The 22522-nt window shown below is 36.2% G+C and overlaps 1 protein-coding gene across 6 annotated transcripts in view; it reads right to left on the bottom strand.

Moving 5' to 3' along the window:
* LOC144971262 (uncharacterized) overlaps nucleotides 1–19374 on the bottom strand; it is a 38524-nt gene extending 19150 nt beyond the window's left edge. For 2 of the 6 annotated variants that reach the window (XM_078911859.1, XM_078911862.1), the window contains exons 1-5: nucleotides 16412–16457; nucleotides 15782–15973; nucleotides 12700–12942; nucleotides 9402–9479; nucleotides 7950–8327 (exon numbers count right to left, since the gene is read on the bottom strand). In XM_078911859.1, coding sequence (XP_078767985.1) covers nucleotides 7950–8327; nucleotides 9402–9479; nucleotides 12700–12942; nucleotides 15782–15914 — 832 coding nt within the window. In that variant the 5' untranslated portion in view covers nucleotides 15915–15973; nucleotides 16412–16457. Of the gene's footprint in view, nucleotides 1–7949; nucleotides 8328–9401; nucleotides 9480–12699; nucleotides 12943–15781; nucleotides 15974–16194; nucleotides 16458–19000 lie in introns of those variants that run through there. The other 4 variants (XM_078911856.1, XM_078911858.1, XM_078911861.1 and 1 more) reach the window with 4 other exon arrangements.
* Between the last annotated feature and the right edge of the window lie 3148 nt (nucleotides 19375–22522).

Below are 22522 nucleotides of genomic sequence, written 5' to 3'. Positions count from 1 at the left end.
AAGTCTTTGCTATCTGAGAGACATTGATTTGTCGCCTGTTGTTGCCACAGTATCAAAAATCAGGGTCTTTCCAATTGTCTCTGAGAATGAAAGGAGAAGTAAGAAGACATCCGTGTCTGGTGATCTGACAACAATTGTTTCACAGTTTGGTTGGCGGGAAGCATATTGACAGTGCAGTATAATTCGTGTGTCTGCCTCTTCCTGTGATGAGACAAGGTACAGCTGTGGTAAATTCATCCGTGTCACTGTAAAGTAAGGTGCATCTCTCTTCACAGACAAAGAAGATTTCCCTGTTTTTCAGTTTCTTTGCAAATTCGTTACTTTCCCATTCCTTGAGGAGAAACCTGATAAGGGATCTTTTGTTATCAACGCAGCTGAGAAATGATTTTCAACGTCTGGGCACTGTTGTTGCAGATCCTCTTAACAAGTATGCATTATCTTCAGAAGATCCTCTCCTCAATCTCTCACAACCTTTGATTGAATCTTCTATGTAAGTATCAGTCACAAAGTGTACACAAGCTGCTTGTGGTAAGGAGGAAAATGTAAATGTGGCTACTTCACCAAATGTATTTGGGATTGCTGACAGAGTTTGTAACAGTGCATTGCCATCAACAATGTAAACGGTGTTTGTTTTTTTTTGTTTTTTGCATAATCCTCGAACATTAATGAATTGTCAGGCGTGAGCTTGTGCAACAGAGTTGCTTTGTTGGTCTTCAGAGGTAAACCATCTGATGAAGCCAGCGACCATGGAGTAGGTGTTAGAGGATATTGAAGAACTTTTTGAAGATCAACACTGTGCTCTTGGGACAAAACAAGAAGCTGGCCAAATAAATTTATTTGTGCCTTGATTTTGACCACGTTCATGTCATTGTTTCACAGTTTGGTTGGCGGGAAGCATATTGACAGTGCAGTATAATTCGTGTGTCTGCCTCTTCCTGTGATGAGACAAGGTACAGCTGTGGTAAATTCATCCGTGTCACTGTAAAGTAAGGTGCATCTCTCTTCACAGACAAAGAAGATTTCCCTGTTTTTCAGTTTCTTTGCAAATTCGTTACTTTCCCATTCCTTGAGGAGAAACCTGATAAGGGATCTTTTGTTATCAACGCAGCTGAGAAATGATTTTCAACGTCTGGGCACTGTTGTTGCAGATCCTCTTAACAAGTATGCATTATCTTCAGAAGATCCTCTCCTCAATCTCTCACAACCTTTGATTGAATCTTCTATGTAAGTATCAGTCACAAAGTGTACACAAGCTGCTTGTGGTAAGGAGGAAAATGTAAATGTGGCTACTTCACCAAATGTATTTGGGATTGCTGACAGAGTTTGTAACAGTGCATTGCCATCAACAATGTAAACGGTGTTTGTTTTTTTTTGTTTTTTGCATAATCCTCGAACATTAATGAATTGTCAGGCGTGAGCTTGTGCAACAGAGTTGCTTTGTTGGTCTTCAGAGGTAAACCATCTGATGAAGCCAGCGACCATGGAGTAGGTGTTAGAGGATATTGAAGAACTTTTTGAAGATCAACACTGTGCTCTTGGGACAAAACAAGAAGCTGGCCAAATAAATTTATTTGTGCCTTGATTTTGACCACGTTCATGTCTTTTTTCACTGTTACCACTTTCCTCAATGATGCAAATGTCTTGGTCTTGTTCCTTTCTAATGGCTTGTGAAATTCTACAGTCTTTTCCTTCAGTCTGTTTTCAACAAAACTTTCAAACAATCTTTTTCCTGTTTTTTCCACGGCTAGCAGGTCATCAGCAACATCCTCTTGCACTTTCATTCCTGAAGCTGGACTGACCAGACCATCTTCAACTTCAAAGGGATTGATAAATGCTAAAAATGCCTGGAGGAACTTTTGCACTCGCTTTTCACTTTGTCTTTTTTCTGCAAGGCTCAATTCTTTGTGGGTGTCTATATCCATACAGTTGTTGTTGCTGATCATTCTTTGGGTTGCTGATACATATTCTGCTCGATTGTGTCTTGTTACACTCCAACAGTAATAGCCTGGAAGACTCTTGCTGAACCCAACAATACCTCCTTTTGTCTTTGCATGTTTGTTTATTGTTTGTTCAATGGTCATATCAACTGCTATTCTTCCAGCAGGCGTCCTTGATCTGGAGACACTAAATCCAATATCTTGTAACATTTCTTCTGCCTCTGGGTGGGAATGAATCAGGTTGGCTAGTGACACAAAATATACACTGAGATACTTGGCATAATTGTGGTGATTCATGGTAAAAAGCAGTGGGCACAGTTCTTTTAAAAAAGATATATGAAGAAGAAAGTTGTTTGTCTTTGTAGCTCGCAGAAACTGGAGGAGAAGCCAAACTCTGTCCATGTATTGGATCCAGTATTGTGCAGTTTTTCCGTACTTTCCTGAGCGGACACTCTCTTTGAAGGCTTCATACCGGGAAAATAACTCAGCATACACAGTTGACTGGAGAATTTTATTAGCTGTATGGCTTGAAATTCCTTCGGTGAATTCCTTTATGTAAGACATGAGGTCTTTACTGAGTTTTGAATCCGTGTCCTGCTCAAATTTTGCAAGCAGAAGCCTCTCTAGAGCCTCCAAAACAGACACATGCACTCGTATAGCCCTGTTGTAGTTCTTTCCACTCACAACCCTATCCATAGAACCATGTGCACATAGCCCTGCTTCAGTCACAATTTCTTCAAAACCAGATCCACTTTGGAGCTTTCCCAGGGCACCAAGATATGACATTATGGTGTGAAAGACACCCAGGTGAATAATGACTGTTTTGTAAAGCTGTGGGTTTTGCCAGACAATATCGTAAGCTTTCTTTGCTACAGCAAGGTCAAATGTTACAAATGTATATGGCTGACCAAGCTCTTGTGTTGCCTCCAAAGATTGTTGTAGCACCTTCTGTACTGTAGCTGCTTCAGTTATGGGAGCATTGATGACAGGTATATATTCAACAATTGAAGACGTGTTGGTTTCATTTTCATTTTGGGGGTTTGGAGTTGTTGATGAAAGCCAACCTTTCCAGCCAGGGAAACGTTCTCCGTCTGAATTCAACTTCATCCTACAGAACACCCACAGAAAATTATCTTGGTGCAGCTGTCTTTCTTGATTGTTTTCTACTGTTGTTGTGGAAACAGTCAGAGAAGGTTCTGCTCTTCCTAAATTTGGATGGGTTTGAAAGTTGCTGACCTTTTCTTTGTTTTTCCAGTCGTGACATTTTGTTGCTCTATTTTTCTTTCCAAGTTTCCTTCTTTTATTTCTTGGATCATGATGCCATGAGTAGAGTGTGTGGTGCCAGACCCATCAGTGGTCTCCTCTGTGAGATCGAAATTATCCCAGCAAAAATGGGTGATTTTTGGAACAAATACACTGGGGTTCAATAGACCCCAAAGAGAGAAATAGGGGGTTTCCATTATTTTCTTCACTTTAGATAGGGGAGTCCATTAGACCCATGCATTAGAAATAGGGGTTATTGTATTTATTGCTTTTTTACAGTCAGGGGGTCCATTGGACCCCAAAATTATGAAATAGGAATAATTACTGATGGTGTGAAATAGGGTTAAGTCTAAAAATCACAAAATTACGCTTACACCAAAGGATACACTTTCAGAAATATGTGTTATATGCCCATTAATCATGCCTGAATTGTGCTAGTACAAAATTCCTCTTGTTTATTCATCACTGAAAGGAAGCAAATACACTGTGATATATATTTTTTTCATATTATAGAGAAAATGGCCATCAAAGATTTAAAAACCCTATATAGCTTTGTAAAATATTTTATGATATGAGGCAAAAAATGAGAAATGACAATAAAATTCCACTATTTATTGCATTTGAAGCAATTTTAGGGTGATAAACAATCATTTTATGCACAAAAATGAGTTCACGAAAAATTGCACCCGATGACCTTTCAAGGGCCATAACTCCTGTAAATGATACTTGAAAAAAACTGTAACACCCGGATTAATGTGTGTTATATGTCCCTGAAGCATGCCTGAATTGTGCTAGTGCAAAATCCCTCTTGTTTATTCATCCTGAAGGGAAACAAGTACACTGTAATGGATTTTTTTTCAAATTCTAGAGAAAATGGCTATCAAAGATTTAAAAACGCTATATGGCTTTGTAAAATATTTTATGATATGAGGCAAAAAAATGAGAAATTACAATAAAATTCCATTATTGATTGTACGTGAAACAATTTTAAGGTGATAAACAACCATTTTATGCACAAAAACGATTTCACAAAAAATTGCACCTAATGACCTTTCAAGGGCCGTAACTCTCGTAAATGACACTTGAAAAAACGGTAACACCCGGATTAATACTCAAGATATATTGCTGTTTCAGAAAAACTATGTGGCGAAAACTCCCCCAGAGGAGGGAGGGTTTCGCGCACTGGCCCATGCACTAATAGGCAATCAAAAATAATATATCATTCATATGCCTATTCATCAAATTCATATTCCAAGTCATGTAGATCTCTGTCAATTGCATTTTTGAAATTATTGATAGTTTTGGAGACTTAAGCTATAAATTTCAAACTGTTCCATGTATTTACTTTCCTCACAATAAAAGAAAATAATTGCCAAATAATTGTAAAAGAATGTGTCATAAAATTGTGTATTTGTCTCCGCGGGTAAATTTACAGGAGAATACTTAAAACTGACCTTTCATCCCACAAAGGTAAAAGAAAGTGGAAAACAAAGCAACAACTACTACTATCAATCCGGTCCCGGTTGTCTTGAGGTCGTAGTAGTAGTTGCAGTAGTAGTAGTAGTAGTAGTAGTAGTAGTAGTAGTAGTAGTAGTAGTAGTAGTAGTAGTAGTAGTAGTAGTAGTAGTAGTAGTAGTAGTAGTAGTAGTAGTAGTAGTAGTAGTAGTAGTAGTGGCAGTAGTAGTAGTGGCTAGTTAGTAGTAGTAGTAGTAGATTAGTAGTAGTTAGTATGTAGTAATAGTAGTATAGTAGTAGAGTAGTGTAGTAGTAGTATAGTAGTAGTAGTAGTAGTAGTAGTAGTAATAGTATAGGTAGTAGTAGTAAGTAGTAGTAGTAGTAGTTAGTAGTAGTAGTAGATTAGTAGTAGTAGTAGTAGTAGTAGTTAGTAGTAGTAGTATAGTAGTAGTAGTAGTAGTAGTAGTAGTAGTAGTGTAGTATAGTAGTAGTAGTAGTAGTAGTAGTAGTAGTAGTAGTGAGTAGTAGTAGTAGTAGTAGTAGTGAGTTAGTAGTAGTTAGGTAGTAGTAGTAGTAGTAGTAGTAGTAGTGTAGTAGTAGTAGTAGTAGTAGTAGTAGTAGTAGTAGTAGTAGTAGTAGTAGTTAGTAAGTAGTAGTAGTAGTAGTAGTAGTAGTAGTAGTAGTAGTATAGTAGTAGTAGTAGTAGTAGTAGTAGTAGTAGTAGTAGTAGTAGTAGTAGTAGTAGTAGTAGTAGTAGTAGTAGTAGTAGTATAGTTAGTAGTGAGTAGTAGTAGTAGTAGTAGTAGTAGTAGTAGTAGTAGTAGTAGTAGTGTAGTAGTATAGTAGTAGTATAGTAGTAGTAGTAGATAGTAAGTAGTAGTAGTAGTAGTAGTATAGTAGTAGTAGTAGTAGTAGTAGTAGTAGTAGTAGTAGTAGTATAGATAGTATATAGATAGATATAGTAATATAATATAGATAATATATAATATAATATAGTAATAAGTATATTATAATATAGTAGTAATAATAATAATAATAATAATAATAATATATGATAATAATAATTAATATAATAATAATATAATAATAATATAATAAAAAATTAATAGATAACTTAATCATAATATCAATATTTGTCTTTATTTCATATTATCAATCGTTAACGATAACGTAACATCTGAACATGCATATTTCACTCCTACTTATTTTCTCTCTCTCTCTCTCTCTCTCTTCTCTCTCTCTCTCTCTCTCTCTCTCTCTCTCTCTCTCTCTCTCTCTCTCTCTCTCTCTCTCTCTCTCTTCCTCTCTTTCTTTCACACGTGCGATATACACAACATAAACATATTCATTTCGTTTTCAATTTGTTACGATTGTGACAATCCGACACCAAAAATTATCATCATTATCAATTGGTCAGTTAATCTTACATTAAATAAATTAATCAGTTAATCAGTCAACGAATCAATCCTTGGTTTTTCTGTACCATATGAAATATTCAAAATTTTTATTGCTGATGGAACGAACGTTGATTTATACTTGTTAGTTCTATATTTAATCTGACAAAACCTTCTCTCAGATGGTAAAAGACTAAATTCATGGTATAAAATATGTTTTTATTGTTGGTAATTGAGAATGCTTTCCTTTCTATTGCTTTTCCATGAATTCCTTCTACTCCATCAAGAGGATGGTTTATTATTTTTGATGCCTCTTTGATAGATTTTGAAATTTTGATTTATTTTAAGTCGGCATCCTCCAAACCATATGGTGCAGCCAAACGCAATTACACTTTTAATCAATGAGTCATAAACTCTTAACATAGTTTTCTTCCTTACTTGAAATGTTCTCAATTTCCTTAGGATGTATAATCTTTGGGCAACTTTCTTAGATATTATATTAATATGTTGAGAGAAATTGAGGGAACTATCAATGGTTATTCCTAAATATTTAAATAGTCAACTATCTCAACATCATCTTTACCGATCGCCACACACTTTAAGTCGTTTTTATTTTTTACACCAAACACCTGTTCTTTCGTTTTTTTCAACATTTAATTCAAGCTGATTTTGTTTACACCAATCGGTGAATATATTTATTTGTTTGAAATAATTCTTTTCGGTAACTTTATCTTTTAATAAGCCAAGAATAGCAGTATCATCTGCATATTTCACTATAAAACAATTTTCAAAGGATGGTCTGCAGTCGTTGGTGTATAAGATGTACAGGATTGGGGAACTCACGCAGCCTTGGGGACATCCGTTCGACAACGTTCTTTGTTGGAGATATGTTCACCCAATTTTACACATTGCGGTCTATGGGTCAGAAACTCTTTATACCATTTAATAAGGTAGTTTGGAATATCCATGTTGCACAACTTTTGAAGCAAAATATCTGTGTTCATGGCATTAAAAGCTGACGAAAATTCGACAAACAGGATTCTGGCGTAATTCGAGGGCGTTTGGTCAAGGTGTTTTGAGATCGAATTTGTGGCGGTTAATAGTGCGTCTTCTACACTGGATGTTGCTGGTATGCAAATTGGTACGGATCTAGCAATTTCAGGTCATAACATTTTTGTAGAGCTCAGATTTTAAAATGTTTTCTAAACATTTCATTACAAGCGATGTAAGCGCCACTGGACGGAAGTCGTTCATACGGTCGGACAACGCTTTTTTGGAACTGGAACGACAATCGATGTTTTCCAAAGTACTGGCACTGATTGTTCATCGATTGACCTTTGAAAAAGTTTTGTATAAGGTATAGCCTTAGATAGTGTAGTAGTAGTAGTAGTAGTAGTAGTAGTAGTAGTAGTAGTAGTAGTAGTAGTAGTAGTAGTAGTAGTATATGGCGAGTAGTAGTATAGTAGTAGTAGTAGTAGTAGTAGTAGTAGTGGCAGTAGTAGTAGTAGTAGTAGTAGTAGTAGTAGTATAGTAGCAGTAGTAGTAGTAGTAGTAGTAGTAGTAGTAGTAGAGTAGTAGTAGTAGAGTAGTAGTAGTAGTAGTAGTAGTAGAGTAGTATAGTGTATATATATAGTAGTATAAATAGTATATATATATGAGTATAGTAAGTAGTAGTAGTAGTAGATAATATAGTAGTAGTGTAGTAGGTAGTAGTAGTGAGTAGTAGTGTGGTGTAGTGAGTAGTAGTGGTAGTAGGTAGTAGTAGTAGATAGTGTTAGTGAGAGGTTGTTATTCTAGTGTGTTTGGTGGTGGTGGTGTGGGTGTGTAAGATGTGGTGGTGGTGGTGGTGGTAAAATTAATATTATGATATCAATTCAATCATGCATCATATTTGTCACACCTTTAATCTGAAACTCTTGTTTATCAGTAGCATAAATATTTTTTAAGACCGCATTAGTTGCATTGCAAGTGACCGCCAGTATTCCTGGGAATGTAAGTGTCTTTTTGAAGGTATATGAATCGAATTCCTCAACAATTCGTAAACGGCCAATTGGAGAGATCCTACTCTTGGAGATTGAGTGAGTGGTCTCCGACTGTCCGAGTGAATATTTTGCCGCGATGAGTTTTGAAAGTTTAGTTTCAGATATAACATTTGCTTCAGGGAAAACGCCTTTCGTTGGTACACGACATGTATAAAGTAATATTTGTGGACATATTTTTGAGGTATATAATTGATCGATTGAGTTTTGGATAGTGAGGATCACTTTTCCTGGACCATCTGAAAAAAAAGAAGAAAAAACGATTATGATTAGAGATGATTTTGTACCATATTTATTGCTTGGCTATTTGCCGCGGAGTGAGAATTGTTAAATTGACCGATTAATACCTTTATACTTGAGTTTACAAAAGACATACCACATCTGTTGATGAATTTATGTGCCAAGATTCAGGTATGGTGATATGATTATCAATCCTAGATACATAGTTGATATACAACATACTGTTACTTATAATATGACATTTCATAAAAGATCTGAGAAAATGTATATGAATCAGTGCCAAACGAAGGAGAAAGAAAAACACAAGATAAAAACCATTCCAAACAATCAGCCTCCCTCGATAAGGATCGAAACGTAGACCTCCCGATTACCGGTCAGACGTGCTACCATTACACCATAGAGGTTACCCAATACTTGGGAATATTTAAACCTATATTCTCCAATTAAAGATTCCACATAGTGAATAAATGGAAACATAAGACTATCCACTGAGCCGAAGCTCAATGTCAACAGGTGTCAAGGGGACCTTGAAAATCTGAGAACCCTAGCAGAGGACCGGCAATATTGGAGACACCTCACACAGGAAATACTGGAAACAGCCAAGGCGACCCGATCTTTCGGTCGAGACGCGAAAGGCATCTAAGATGAAGAGAGAGAGATTCTCCAATGTGAACCCTCGCCTGTATCACACACAAAAAAAAAACAAAACAAAAAAACAACAAGAAGTAAATCATTAACACGAGAGGACGAGGCCTCCGAATTATATATAATGTTTATAATTGTTATAGAATATTTTTTTTCTAAGATTGAGATCGCTTCTAAATATCATCAGATTTTTCTTTAAAGGAAAAAAACACGTATTTTTTATCCTCTGATAACCTATATTTTGTCCTGCATAAATGACTTGTAGAAAATTTATTGTCTAGACGTCTAGACGTCTATTTTAAATTCAACATTTAGCCCATCTATCTAGAATTCTTAAAAAATCAATATTCTACACTAAAAGCATAACATATTATCCATGTAAAAACGTAGTCTATATAAAATCCATTCGAAGGTACGCAGAATCTTACAAAGCATTTGTGGCAGTCTCTCTGTGGATCCAACGATTCCCTTGATTAAGACTTGACAACAAATTTCTTTTTCTCTTCCTGAAACGAAAAACATTGTAGATATTTGATTAATTTCCTCATATGGCAAATGTGAACTTCTAAATTGCTGATTTCAAATTGACTGTCAAGTCTAAAAGAAAAAAGAGTTTGCAATATATGCATGTTTTCAGTTCTTATTTGGTTTATTACGAATTAACCAACACCCCCCCCCCCAAAAAAAAAACAACATTAAAAGACGTAAGTTTATGTGAATATTAAAAATAGAAATTGTTATGAAACGGTGGTTCATGCTTTATACTTACATTGATCGAAAATAATTTGAACAAATAAATTTGATCTGTGAAGCCTCTGCCACTTCAAAAACCTGATTTGTCTTTTTTTATTATTCTGTCAATGACTTTTAGTCATGTATCTTAGTCATACATGACAAGAACTCTTTCAAATACCAGAGAGCAGGTTATCAATTAATTTCTCTCTTGTCCCTATTTTGTGGAGTCTCTTTTCTTGGCAATAATAACAATGGCTTCTTTCTTTCGTGCATTTGAAACTTATTTCTTATTCTCAAACCCTGTAAAGACGCTTTTTAATATCTCTGCAACCTGTTATTATCTGTTTTAATATGTCTGCTTATTAATTCTATCCTCATGGTCCACATGTTCTAATTGTATGGTAGATAGCTTCGTGTATCTCCTTCCATCGAATGCTCCCGTCCCAACCTACAATTTTGTCTATTGTGGCCGAATTTTGTGGATCGGGTTTATGTTGTCTTGTGCATTCATTGAGTTGATCTTCTGTTTGTTTTTAATAAGCGTTTCCCAATGTTGTTCATAACAGGAGTAGTTTTGCTGGGGAACACACCCTCAGACACCAGATGTATCTTATCTGTTTTCTATTTTCTGCTAGAATTCGACCTCTGTGGAATACAAATCTATCTATCTATTGATTTAATCTTACTGACTTTCTGTGAGCACGTTCGATGCTGTTCTTCACTCCTCTTCAATTTAATAAAAAATGGTAGTATTTCTTTCGCCTACGAGCGATAGAAATCTATAATTTGTTTCTTTTCCTCTCTAGCTCAGTGCAACTTTATTGGTGTCTAAGAATTATTTTGTAATTTTTAAAACGACGGATTTGCTGACATGCAATCTAAGATGTTGAATTTTTCTTCTTAAGTTTTCTCTAACTTCTTTTACCAAGTGATTCATATCCATAACACATGTAATGAATGGACTTAAGTTGGAAGATAGTGCAAAGTTTGAATAAATTTTCATTGTGGTGGATTAAAATATCCATTAACATCAAGATATTTTCCCCTCGAATGCTTTTAACCAGTTAATTGCCGTACTTTGGAAAGACACGTATTTAAACATTTGCCCAGAAAACGCGTCCTTCAAACATCGACAGTATAAAACGACCCTCATCTTGGCAAAAGTTCTAAAACCTGGGACCTCTCGAGGATCAGAATGTTGACGTTTCTTGTCGATTAGAAATTCTAGCTAGTTTCCTTTTATGTGTCTTGATTTGTTTATTGCAACAAAATTGGTCATAGTATACTTAGAAAAATATCGAGAGCATAATATGTCAACTCTTACGAAAGGATCACCATCCTTGCCCTTTACTTCCTATCTTGCAGCCACTGATTATCTGGTTTGTGAATAATACTTGATATTATTATCGGTTAAATGCCATTCTTTACCGTGCATCTTCCTCTTAAAATAGGACATTCCTGTGCTTAAGAAGACTACTTGGCATTATCAAGCAATGACTATCCCGCACAAATCTTTGGGCCTCTTTTTCGCTCACGAAGTGCCCGAATTCGCGTCAAAATATGGGTCGAAGCCGTTTCGTATATGCTATTTTAAAATATTAATTACGACGCTGTTTATCGATGAATATGACTGAAAGTTGGCACACAGTTAGAAAAAAGGTCATTTTAGATTATGTCAAGCGACAAAACTCGTGCGATTACCAGAAGACCGTTAAAAATAGATTTTTACTCTTTGGAGTAAAATATTTCTAAAACTACCGGGCGTGGAGGTTTTGTCGCTGACAAGGTAATACATGAACATTTCTTCTTTTTGGTTGTAAAATTTCATATGAATATGACGAGTACTTTTCCCGTATTTTACAAAACACCATCCTAATTTGCTCTTCAAGTTTCAATCTTTTAATTCATTTATTACGCAAGATACAACCAAAGGTCGAAAAAAATGCCGAAAAAGCGTCCCATATTTTCGCGTTTTTTTCCTCTTTGCAGGTCATCCAAATAAATGACACCTTTGAAACTGCATAACTTGTTTATTTATGAATGGATTTTCAAAATTCAAAAACATTTTTACTCAGCGGAGATAGGGCTTTGATTTTAGACAAAATTTTATTCAAAAAGAGAAAAAAACATTTTTCATACTCATTGCTACATTATCATCTTAGAAATGCCATTCTTTACAGTGCATCATCCCTCTAAAATAAGAAATCATGTGTTTAAGAAGAATACTAGGCATTATCATCTTTTAAAACCTATTCTTTACAATGCATCATCCCTCTAAAATAAGATAATCCTGTGTTTTAGAAGAATACTTGCTTGGCATTATCATCGTTTAAAAGCCATTCTTTACAATACATCATTCCATCAAAATAAAACATTCCTGTGATTTAATGCAACATTGTTTGGATAAATTAAAACACGAACATATATAACGCAATATCTATTTAAGCCATGTAATAAGGGATCCGAAGCAAATAGCAACGCTTAACATATACGACAAGGCATGACACCAGTATGGCGCTCACCATTTGTTTTATCGGCAGATAACGATTTTACCAGCCAATTACTCATTTTACACAATGAGAGAATGTGTGTCCCGTTAGCTCAAGTTGTAGATATCACTCACTTCTCACGCAAAATGGCCTAGATCGACTCCGGGTGCAGTCGAGATTTGTTTTTGTGATTGGGTAGTTGGACCTGTTTGATCTGACGGAAAGTACTCTGCGATAGACTAGTGTCATATCTAAAGGGTAGCAAGAAATTGCTATTGTCCATTGCATGCTATAGAAATCGGGATAAACTCCGGATCCATGGGCCTCATGGCTCTGAAGGAAACTTACGATGAGAAAATGTGAGTTAAGAGATTTTTTCAAAGACTCAATTAAATGCTGGCCAAAGTGGGACTCCAGCCAGGAACTTACAGGTCAGAGGTTGAGTAACATACACAAGACCACAAAGCCACGTATAATAGATACATTTTCATCCAGTACTTACCGACGAGGTCAGGGGTTAGAATTAAAGGAGCGACAGTTTTTCCATGAATCAAAAGCTTGCCTTTGACGCAATCAAACCATCGAACTGAAACGGAGTCAGGATAATTTATAGCACGACAATAACAGATTTGACCCATGTTGGCGTACAGAAGGTTCCCATTGTCAACAGTGCATGTGTCAACTCGTACGTAAGGATCACTATCATTGCCCTTTTTGTAATTCCTTTCTTGCAACCACCGATTATCTGGTTTAGGAAGAATTTATTGTGATTAATGAGTAGTTAACCCCAGGATTCCTTTTTAAATCAATATCGATTAGAAAATAAACAAACTTGAGCTTTTTTATAGCTCAAAGCGATTTACAAGGGGTCCCTAGCAAACAGCAACACGTAACATGTAGGACGACACATGACGTCTGTTAGGCAATATTACATTTTTTTTAAAAATACATGAAAAAAAAAACATCCCAAAAATCATTACCTCGACTGGGGATTAATCACACTTGGGTAATGGTAGCACGTGTGACTGGTGATCAGAAAGTCTGAGGTTCGATTCCTAGTCGAGGTAGACTGATTTTTGGGATTTCTTTTTCAGTATTTTTCTTTCTTGCTTTGTCTGGCACCTTTCATACACACTTGTTCAGATCTGTAAAATGCCAATGCACATTAAAAAACAAACGCGCGTTATTGTTTGATGTTAGGCTCAGACTGTCAAAGCATTATTGTGCAACGCTTTACTCACCAGGCTAACCCCTCTTCAATGAATAACTGCGATTTTTTTAGAAGAGACACTACGGCTACGGGGTCCTGACTTTTGCCTTCGCACACTCCCCTAATGCATCACCGCCTTGACGTATTCATAGGTGTTTAAGTGCTTACCAAACGGCAAAAGCTAACCGGTCGACCGTCACGAGACCATCCTGGAGGGCCAGCCGATTTCGGGCGCCTCGCGTCGGCCTGACGTGGTAAGCATGAACGGAATGGAGATTCAATCCTGGTTCCCGAATGGCTTAGGTCATCCTGGTATCCATACTACTATCTATCATGGTTCTGTCTAGTTCTCAATATCAATGGCGAAGCGGTCGTCAGCATAGCCAAATACTACCTCGATCATTTGCAAGGGTCGTTAGCGCGGTCGAGAAATTTGCGAACGTCCCAACTTAATGGTGATAGGTGACTGGAAAGTCTCGACTTTACATACTCTAGCCCACAGGCTTGGCGACTGATAAAGAAATTGGATCCTGACCGGAATTTCGCGAAGGCTGCACCAGAATGTGAGACACAATTACCAAGAAAGTAAAGATCCGTAGCAGATGGGTCCCGAAGCAGTATTTGAGTGCGGTGTCCGCAGGACATACAGTACTACTTCATATTTGCTACCTGCGAACAAAGAGACACTGGACATCCCCGTTAAGTCCCCGAAAAGTGGGTGCAGCCATTAGCGATGTAAAGAACGGCAAGGCAGCAGGGATATATGGCATATATACCGATATGGTGACGCATCTGGGCCCCAGGGCACAGGCCTGGTTGGCAGAGGCAATGTCTGACGTCCTTGCAAAAGGAAAGCTTCCACAAATGTGGAAGCACGCTAAGAAAGTTGCCATCCTGAAGCCAGGGAAACCGGTTAAGGTGGCCGACAGGCACAGACCCATATCACTTCTGAGCTGCTTGTAAAAACTTTTGGAGCGTGTGCTATTGAACCGATGAGGGCCATCCTAGACGCTGCCTGCCACCTAAGCAGGTTGTCTTCAGGGAAGGGAGGTGCACCACGGAGCAGGTCATTTCCCTTCCAGAGCATATTGAAGAAGGAAAGAGCAAACTGGTGCTGTATTTATAAACCCATCGGTGGTATATGATACGGTCCGGTCCGGTGCGAAGGGTTGATGCTCAAACTTGCAAAGATCATGAGGTGCAAAAAGACATTGAAGCTGTTCTCTTCAATTTTAGGGGAAAGACAATTCCACGTCGCTCTGAGAGAGGCCACGAGCAAAGTCGTGAAACTGAGAAATGGGTATCCCTCGGGGATCTGTTCTGGCGCCAATGTTATTTAATGTCTACATTCGCGACATGCCGAACACTTCCTCCCTGAGGCTGGGATACGCAGACGACTGGGTACTCGTTACTCAAAGTAAAGTGTGGACCTGTCTCGAGAGCGTACTCAGTGAGGACGTCACCAGACTTAAATACTACTTTGACAAGTGGTACCTGATAAAGAACACTTCAAAAACTGTGGCTACTGTATTCCACTTATGCAGTGGCTGGCATACCCTTAAACTGAACGCCCTCGTCAGGGACTAGCCTCTCACATATGAGCCGAATCCGAAGTACTTGGGGGGTTACGTTGGACCGCAGCTTTACCTATTGGGTTCATCTCGAGTCTCACAGCAAGGCCCAGGTTTCGAGTCCCGCTCTGAGTGGCGCATAGTTGAGTCCTTGGAAAGGATTATTTACTCACATTCTCTCACTGTAGGTGTAAAATGAGTGCATGGTCGTTAACAGAGTTGTCTCTGTAGGAAAAAAAAAGAAATATCACCTAACAGGTGTTATATCTGGTCCGACATGTTAAGTATTGCTGTCGGTCGGCTAGGGACCTCTTGCATAACGCGTTGAGCTGCTTTAGCGGATATTGCTCTGTATAAGTCCTCAAGCAAGTGAGTAAAATGCTCAAATAAGCTGAAGACCTGTGACTTTTTAAAAATACCTACGCTATCAACAATAAGACTCGGGTTTGTGTGTCTATTAAGTATTCTTATGGTGCTCTACTGATTGCGGCTTTGTGGTCTTTTATTTCACTCATTGATTAACTTATTTGTAAACCACTTATTATGATATGCGTTTAGGTAAATTACTCACAACATCTGCCAGTCAGGTATAACATACCCACACACAAGACTATGTTATTGATATAACATAATGAGAACTAATCATCAAAATGCCTGTCTAAAAACAATAACAAAGAGCTGTTGACTTTGAACACTTTATAAAGCACATTGAGCACATTAAGTGGATATTGTCCTGTATAAAAGCTCAGGTTGACACACTAAGACTCAATCCATGCATTAAATTAGTGTAAAATTATCTTTACCATTTTCAGGTGTTACCGTTTGAAACAGCCAGAGAGACAATAAAAGATGAATATGTAAAGGAAAATACATGGTGATATTCTTCATGATTGCTGCTGCTGCAGGGATTAATTTTGAATCGTAGAATTTTAACATATATATTTTTAAAATTCCAGCATTCCATATTACTGTATATCCATTATTCCGTGAAAACACTGCATGAAAGAGAGCAGATTATTAACACTTAATAGGGACAATCTATATAATTTTTCATGTGCTCGAGTCATTGGTCACATTGCAAAATATGCTTAAAATGACCCACATAATGAAAAGTGTTCACAGTTTTCGAAATACCCAACATCACAATAGAACATGTTAATTAGCTTGACCCATGGGTTTTATAAAAAAACAAAACAAAAACAAACAGCGTGTTTACATTTATCAAGAAATAGATCTATCCCATCATTAGACAGCAACAATGTGATCGATGACTCGGTTTGACGAAAACTTAATATAGACCAATCCCATTGATTTGTCACTAGTTTTCGTCTATTTGATATTAGTCTAAAACTACTAACATCGACTTATAACTAGTCCTAGTCCCATTTCACATTTATTCCTCTCCCACAAACACAATTTACTCTCCCACAAACATAATAATATTATTATGATGAATTATCACGCTCGAACAGTCCCAACAGGAAATGTTTTCACACGATATATCATGAGGGCCTTTTCTTTTTCATAACAACACAATTTGTTTATCTAAAGGGTGTCTAAAATATTTCACTTTGTTATGATAACATTCTTGCACATTAAACATTCAGAACAGAGCAACAGTGCAGCTAATAATATTAATAATAATAATAATAATAATAATAATAATAATAATAATAATAATAATAATAATAATAATAATAATAATAATAATAATAATAATAATAATAAAATAATAAATAATGATATGAAAATAAAATAATAATAATAATAATAATAATAACATAATAATAATAATAATAATAATAATAATAATAATAATAATAAAACAATAATAATAATGATAATAATAATAATACTTGTTCAAGAAAGTCCCAGGTGTGAGAGTTTTTTTTTTTTATATGGTCACGATTGACGACCGATTTTTGACGGAAAAGTTTTCTGGCCAAAATGTTTTATATGTATTTTTTTCAGAGTTTACGCCAATGTGGAGTTGCACAACGAAACAACTCATAACAAATCACGAGCGAACGGCGTTGTTTTTATTATCCTGAGGTAGACATAACATTGTTTGTCGAGCAGATGACCGCTATCTATCGATGTAAACGTTGCTGCTCGAAGCTCAAAGAAATAAATAACAATGTGAAAGTGAATGTAAGCTTCAATTTAATATACGAAACAGATAAATGGACGTTTCAGGTTTCCCTTTTATCAACAAAACAGGACAGGTTTTTGTTTATTCATCTTAACAACACCACGACCACATTACCTCATGTGTCTGTAGTGTTTCAATCATCCTGGTCTTTGTTGTTGTTTTTTGCCATCCGCGTTTATGAGTAATTCTCACTAAACTCCATTAACAAGACTATAAACGACCAAGGTTACACATAGCTTAGTGTGTTGGTTGTCGATCCACTATTAAGGGCATTAGTTTCCTTTGTTGGTATGTTTGTTTTAGCACTTCTTCGTTCGTTTTGTGTGCGGTATACGATATTCTCTGCATCCTTCTCAAGCACCACATTTCAAAAGCTTCAATGTTCTTTTGTGTTTCTGCATTTGTAGTCCAGCTTTCGCATCCGTAGAACAAGATTGGCCACACGTAGCACTTCAAGACTCGGAATCTAATCCCGAACGACATCTGTTTGTTTTTCGGACACATAGTAAGGAAAGATAAGAATGAGTACCTGGCAAGTTGTGGAAAAATACCTGGTAAACGCGCCCGGGGGAGACAAAGAAAAACACTCATAGACCAACTGAAGGGCTTCACCAACCTAACAATCCAAGAGCTGTTTGAAAAAGCAAGAGACAGGGAGGAATGGAGAGAGATAATTCATGCAGTATCCGAAGCCTGGACCAGGCATGGAACCTAGAAGAAGAAGTGTGTTGGTCCGTTATACTTCCGGGTGGCAATGTTGTGAGCTTCTCAGCCAAGCGCATACTATCTATAAATACCATTTCTTACATTGCAAAGGGCTCAAAGTCTAAGTTCGTATTTCTTATTAGATACTTTGATTCTAAATTCACTTTTAGGTGTCCAATCAGTCTCGACATTATTCCGTGACGGCAATGTTGTGAATTTCTTAGCCAAGCCTGAGCCAAGCGCATACTATCTATCTATATTCAGAAAAGGCTGTACCAAACGGGAAAGATTTCTTGCTGGAGAGAATTAACCAGTTCCTTTTTTTATCAATCAGATCACGGTATTTGTGACGTAGCCTCAAACCCTCTAGGACAAATATAGATAGTTCGAAGATGACGTCACTCAGGTCTTTGTTATTGTTTTTTGCCATCCGCGTTTATGAGTAATGCTCACTGAACTGTATTCACCCGACTATAAACGTTCATGGATACACACTGTTTTGTGTGTTGATCCGTTATACTTCCGGATGGCAATGTTCTGAGCTTCTTAGCCAAGCGAATACTATCTATAGACAGTTTGCGCGTGACTAAGAAGCTCACAACATTGCCATCCGGAAGTATAACTGACCAACACACAAAACTATGTGTAAATTTAAACGTTTATAGTCTGATTAATTAGTTTAGGGAGAATTACTCACAAACATGGATGGCAAATATCAATAACAAAGGCCTGAGTTACGTCACCTTCAATCTTTCTTTTGCTGGTTGAATGAAGTCGGTGACTCTCTGTTCTCTATTATTGTTTTTAGATGGCCGGTTGTGTGATCAGTTTTAACTAGATTCTCTCAATCAGACCATTGATGCTATGCGTTTAGGTAAAAATACTAGCATCATCCGCCAGTCAGATACAACGTACCAAAACACAAAACCACGTGTAATCTTGAGTCCGATTGATATAATTTGACGAGAACTGTTTACCAAAATGGCTGTCTAAAAAAAATAACAAAGCTAAGTGACGTCAATTTCGTTCCTTCTATAAACGTTTAAGGTTACATACAGTTTTGTGTGTTGGTGCGATTGGTGTGATGAGTGGAGCTAGTGAGTGCTTTACTTAAACATATACTTTCGATTCTAATCAATGTTGTGTGTTTAGTTAAAATACTCACAGCATCCGCCAACAGGATATAACGTCCAAACACACAAAACTATAGATAGGATGCGCATGTCTAAGAAGCTCACAGCATTACCATCCGGAAGTATAACGGACCAACACACAAAATTATGTGTAATCTTGAACGTTTAGAGTCAGTCTGGTTAATACAGTTTAGTGAGAATTTCTCATAAACGCGGATGGCAAAAAGCAAAAGCAGCAAAGACCTGAATGAAGTCATCTTCGTTCTGTCTATAGGTAACCCTAAATGTTTATATAGTCACTAAATTATATTAATCAGACTATTAACGATTAAGGTTGCACCATTGCACATAGTTTTCCATGTCGGTACGTTATATGAGGCTGGTGGATGTTATGAGTTTTGTAACTAAACGTATAGCGTCAGTTAGCAAGGACGTGGTTTTGTTCCCTCCGACTTCAGGTGAATTGATGGGAAACGAAGGAGAGGTTGTCAGCGGACAGACAATACCAAGTTAACGATTACGTACCCAATTTACAACGATCGACGAGCGACGAGAAAGAAAACAAAAATCTCTCCTAAGACTCTGATCACAGATCTTCGTTTTCTTCCTCGTCGCTCGTCGATCGTTGTAAGTCGGGAACGTAATCGTTAATTTGCTTATGTCACAGTTTTGTGGACATTAACCAGAGAGATGAATGCAACAAACATCGACTTCTTGATGAGCTAACCAGAGGACAGGAAGGATTTAGATAGCGATGTTGCCAATGTCTGCCACAGACTGACACTACTTGATGATAACGAAAAGATGAAAGGAAATCTAATAGTTGTTAATTATGCTGTCCTCTAACTTAACAGAAGTCTCTGGCTTAAGACGTTTTGACGGGTTGGGGAGTTTGTTCAATCGATCGATAGTTTAAGTGAAAATTCTCTAGTTAAAACGGAAACTCTCGTCCAGCATCTTCCATATTATAGCTTACTACAAATTGTGACAATTTGGTTGATTTTTTAAACTGTCTTTATACATTAAGGCCATATTTGGTCATTAAGAAAAGCGTGCATTATTACTAAGCCTGGTAATTCATTCGGTGTGTATGAGCACGTAAGATAGTTGAGTACATAACCCAGACTTAATACCAGAGCATTTGTTTAGTTTATTTTTCAGCACAACATTTTTCAAGTGTATGAACAGGACAACCACTCGAACACTTCAGATTTGTTGAAGCAAACCCACTCAAGTCATGTAAATATGTGAGAACAGAAAAGAAAATAAATAGAACATAAATAATATTAATATGCACAGTAAAAGTATGTTGTATGTAATACTGCCCGGAAATATATTTATTTTGGGTGCAGGGAAAAAACACAGATGAAAGTGTGACACGTTTCAATACGAAGCAGAAATCCGAAACATTCGAAAATTTATAAGCAACAGAAACAAAACCCTAATTTAATCGTCTTTTGGTTAAGAAACTAATGTCGGTCATACCAAAGTCGTTCAAATATCACGATCTCAAAAGTTTTCAAACTTGCATCTTATTGTTATCTTTCATTAGAAACCCATGAAATGATGTTATAATAAAGTACGGTCAAACAAAATTAGACATTTCATTGAATGGATTTTATTATGAAATCAATATGTTTTCTGTAAACATAAGAATGGGATCTAGTGGAGTAAGTTGGCAGAGAAAAACAAGACAATATTTCATTGACACGTCAACCACAAATGTGACGTGCACAATTTTTGTAACATTGTCAGAGAAAAAACTTATTCCAAACTTCGTTTCACTTTATCCCTGTCGGTCATTTGATTATCAACAAGACGAGGTACTCCCCACACTAGCTGGTAACATTATACGGCGTTACTTAATAGAAAATGATATTGAATCTATTTCTAAAAATGAATGACTTGAATCGAATGAAACCAATGATGTCCAACATTATTTATTAGGGTCGTAAACTGATTTCCACAGAGGCAGAATTAAAAAGAGTCAATTCAAAATGCATGGGATGATCGAATGACAATTTAAGATATTAGAAAATCAACTGGATCATGGAAGAAGTAAATGCTATGTATGCTATAAAGAAAAATAGCGATTGGCAGACCACGTCAAAATGTGAGAATCTAGTCTACATCTGAATTTTTGATATGGCAAATGTGCAATATCTTTATCAAAACAATCACAGAAGTATTCTTTTCCTGAAAAAGTCTGTAAATATACATTAATTAGCAATGACTATGAAAAATGTTTTTTTCTTTTTTTGAGAAAATTTTTTGTCTAAAATGAAAGCTTTATCTCCACTGATTAAAAATGTTTTTGAATTTTGAAATTTCACTCATAAATAAACAAGTTATGCAGTTTCAAAGGTGTCATTTATTTGGATGACCCGCAAAGAGGAAAAAAACGCGAAAATATGGGACGCTTTTTCGGCAATTTTTTTCGATCTTTGGTTGTATCTTGCGTAATAAGTGGATTAAAAGGTTGAAACTTGGGATGGTGTTTTGTAAAATACGGGAAAAGTACTCGTCATATTCATATGAAATTTTACAACCAAAAAGAAGAAATGTTCATGTATTACCTTGTCAGCGACAAAACCTCCACGCCCGGTAGTTTTAGAAATATTTTACTCCAAAGAGTAAAAATCTATTTTTAACAATCTTCCGGTAATCGCACGAGTTTTGTCGCTTGACATAATCTAAAATGACATTTTTTCCAACTGTGTGCCAACTTTCAGTCATATTCATCGATAAAAAGCGTCGTAATTAATTTTTTAAAATAGCATATACGAAACGGCTTCGTCCCATATTTTGCCGCGAATTTGGGCACTTCGTGAGCGAAAAAGAGGCCCAAAGATTTGTGCGGGATAGCCATTGCTACATTAATCAAAATAAACGGGTTTAGTTGTGGTAAAATATTAAATTCATATCATTTATAGTCTTGTGGCTACAGACTTTTAAACTTTCCAGAATTTTTTGTTCTTTAGCACATGATATGATAGTAATAATAATAATAATAATAATAATAATAATAATAATAATAATAATAATAATAATAATAATAATAATAATAATAATAATAATAATAATAATCATCACATCATCATCATCATCATCATCATCATCATCATCATCATCATCATCATATATAATAATAATGATGATGATGATGATGATGATGATGATGATGATGATGATGATGATGATGTTGATGATGATTATTATTATTATTATTATTATTATTATTATTATTATTATTATTATTATTATTATTATCATTATTATTAAATAATATATATACACCTATTGTCTTGTGTAAAAAATGTCTAATGGACGTGCATATATTTGCAGATGTGATAACCGAACGAAATTATGGGTTTGATTTAACATTGTGTAAATGAGTAATGAACAATATATTACGTTTGTTTGAGAGTACTTTAATTACAACCATTAGTCCATACAATTTGAATTAATAGAACTGCATATAAGTACGCGTACGTTCTAATCCATGTAGCTTGAGATCAAATCCCTTCATTGTAATTTCCAATTATCTAGTAATT

The sequence above is a fragment of the Berghia stephanieae genome, chromosome 4 (genome assembly GCF_034508935.2).
Source record: "Berghia stephanieae isolate SIO BIC M18660-M18661 chromosome 4, UCSD_Bste_1.3, whole genome shotgun sequence".
NCBI classification, from domain to species: Eukaryota; Metazoa; Mollusca; class Gastropoda; order Nudibranchia; family Aeolidiidae; genus Berghia; species Berghia stephanieae.
The sequence above is the reverse complement of the archived record's forward strand: the minus strand, read 5'-3'. Positions and strand labels throughout refer to the sequence as shown.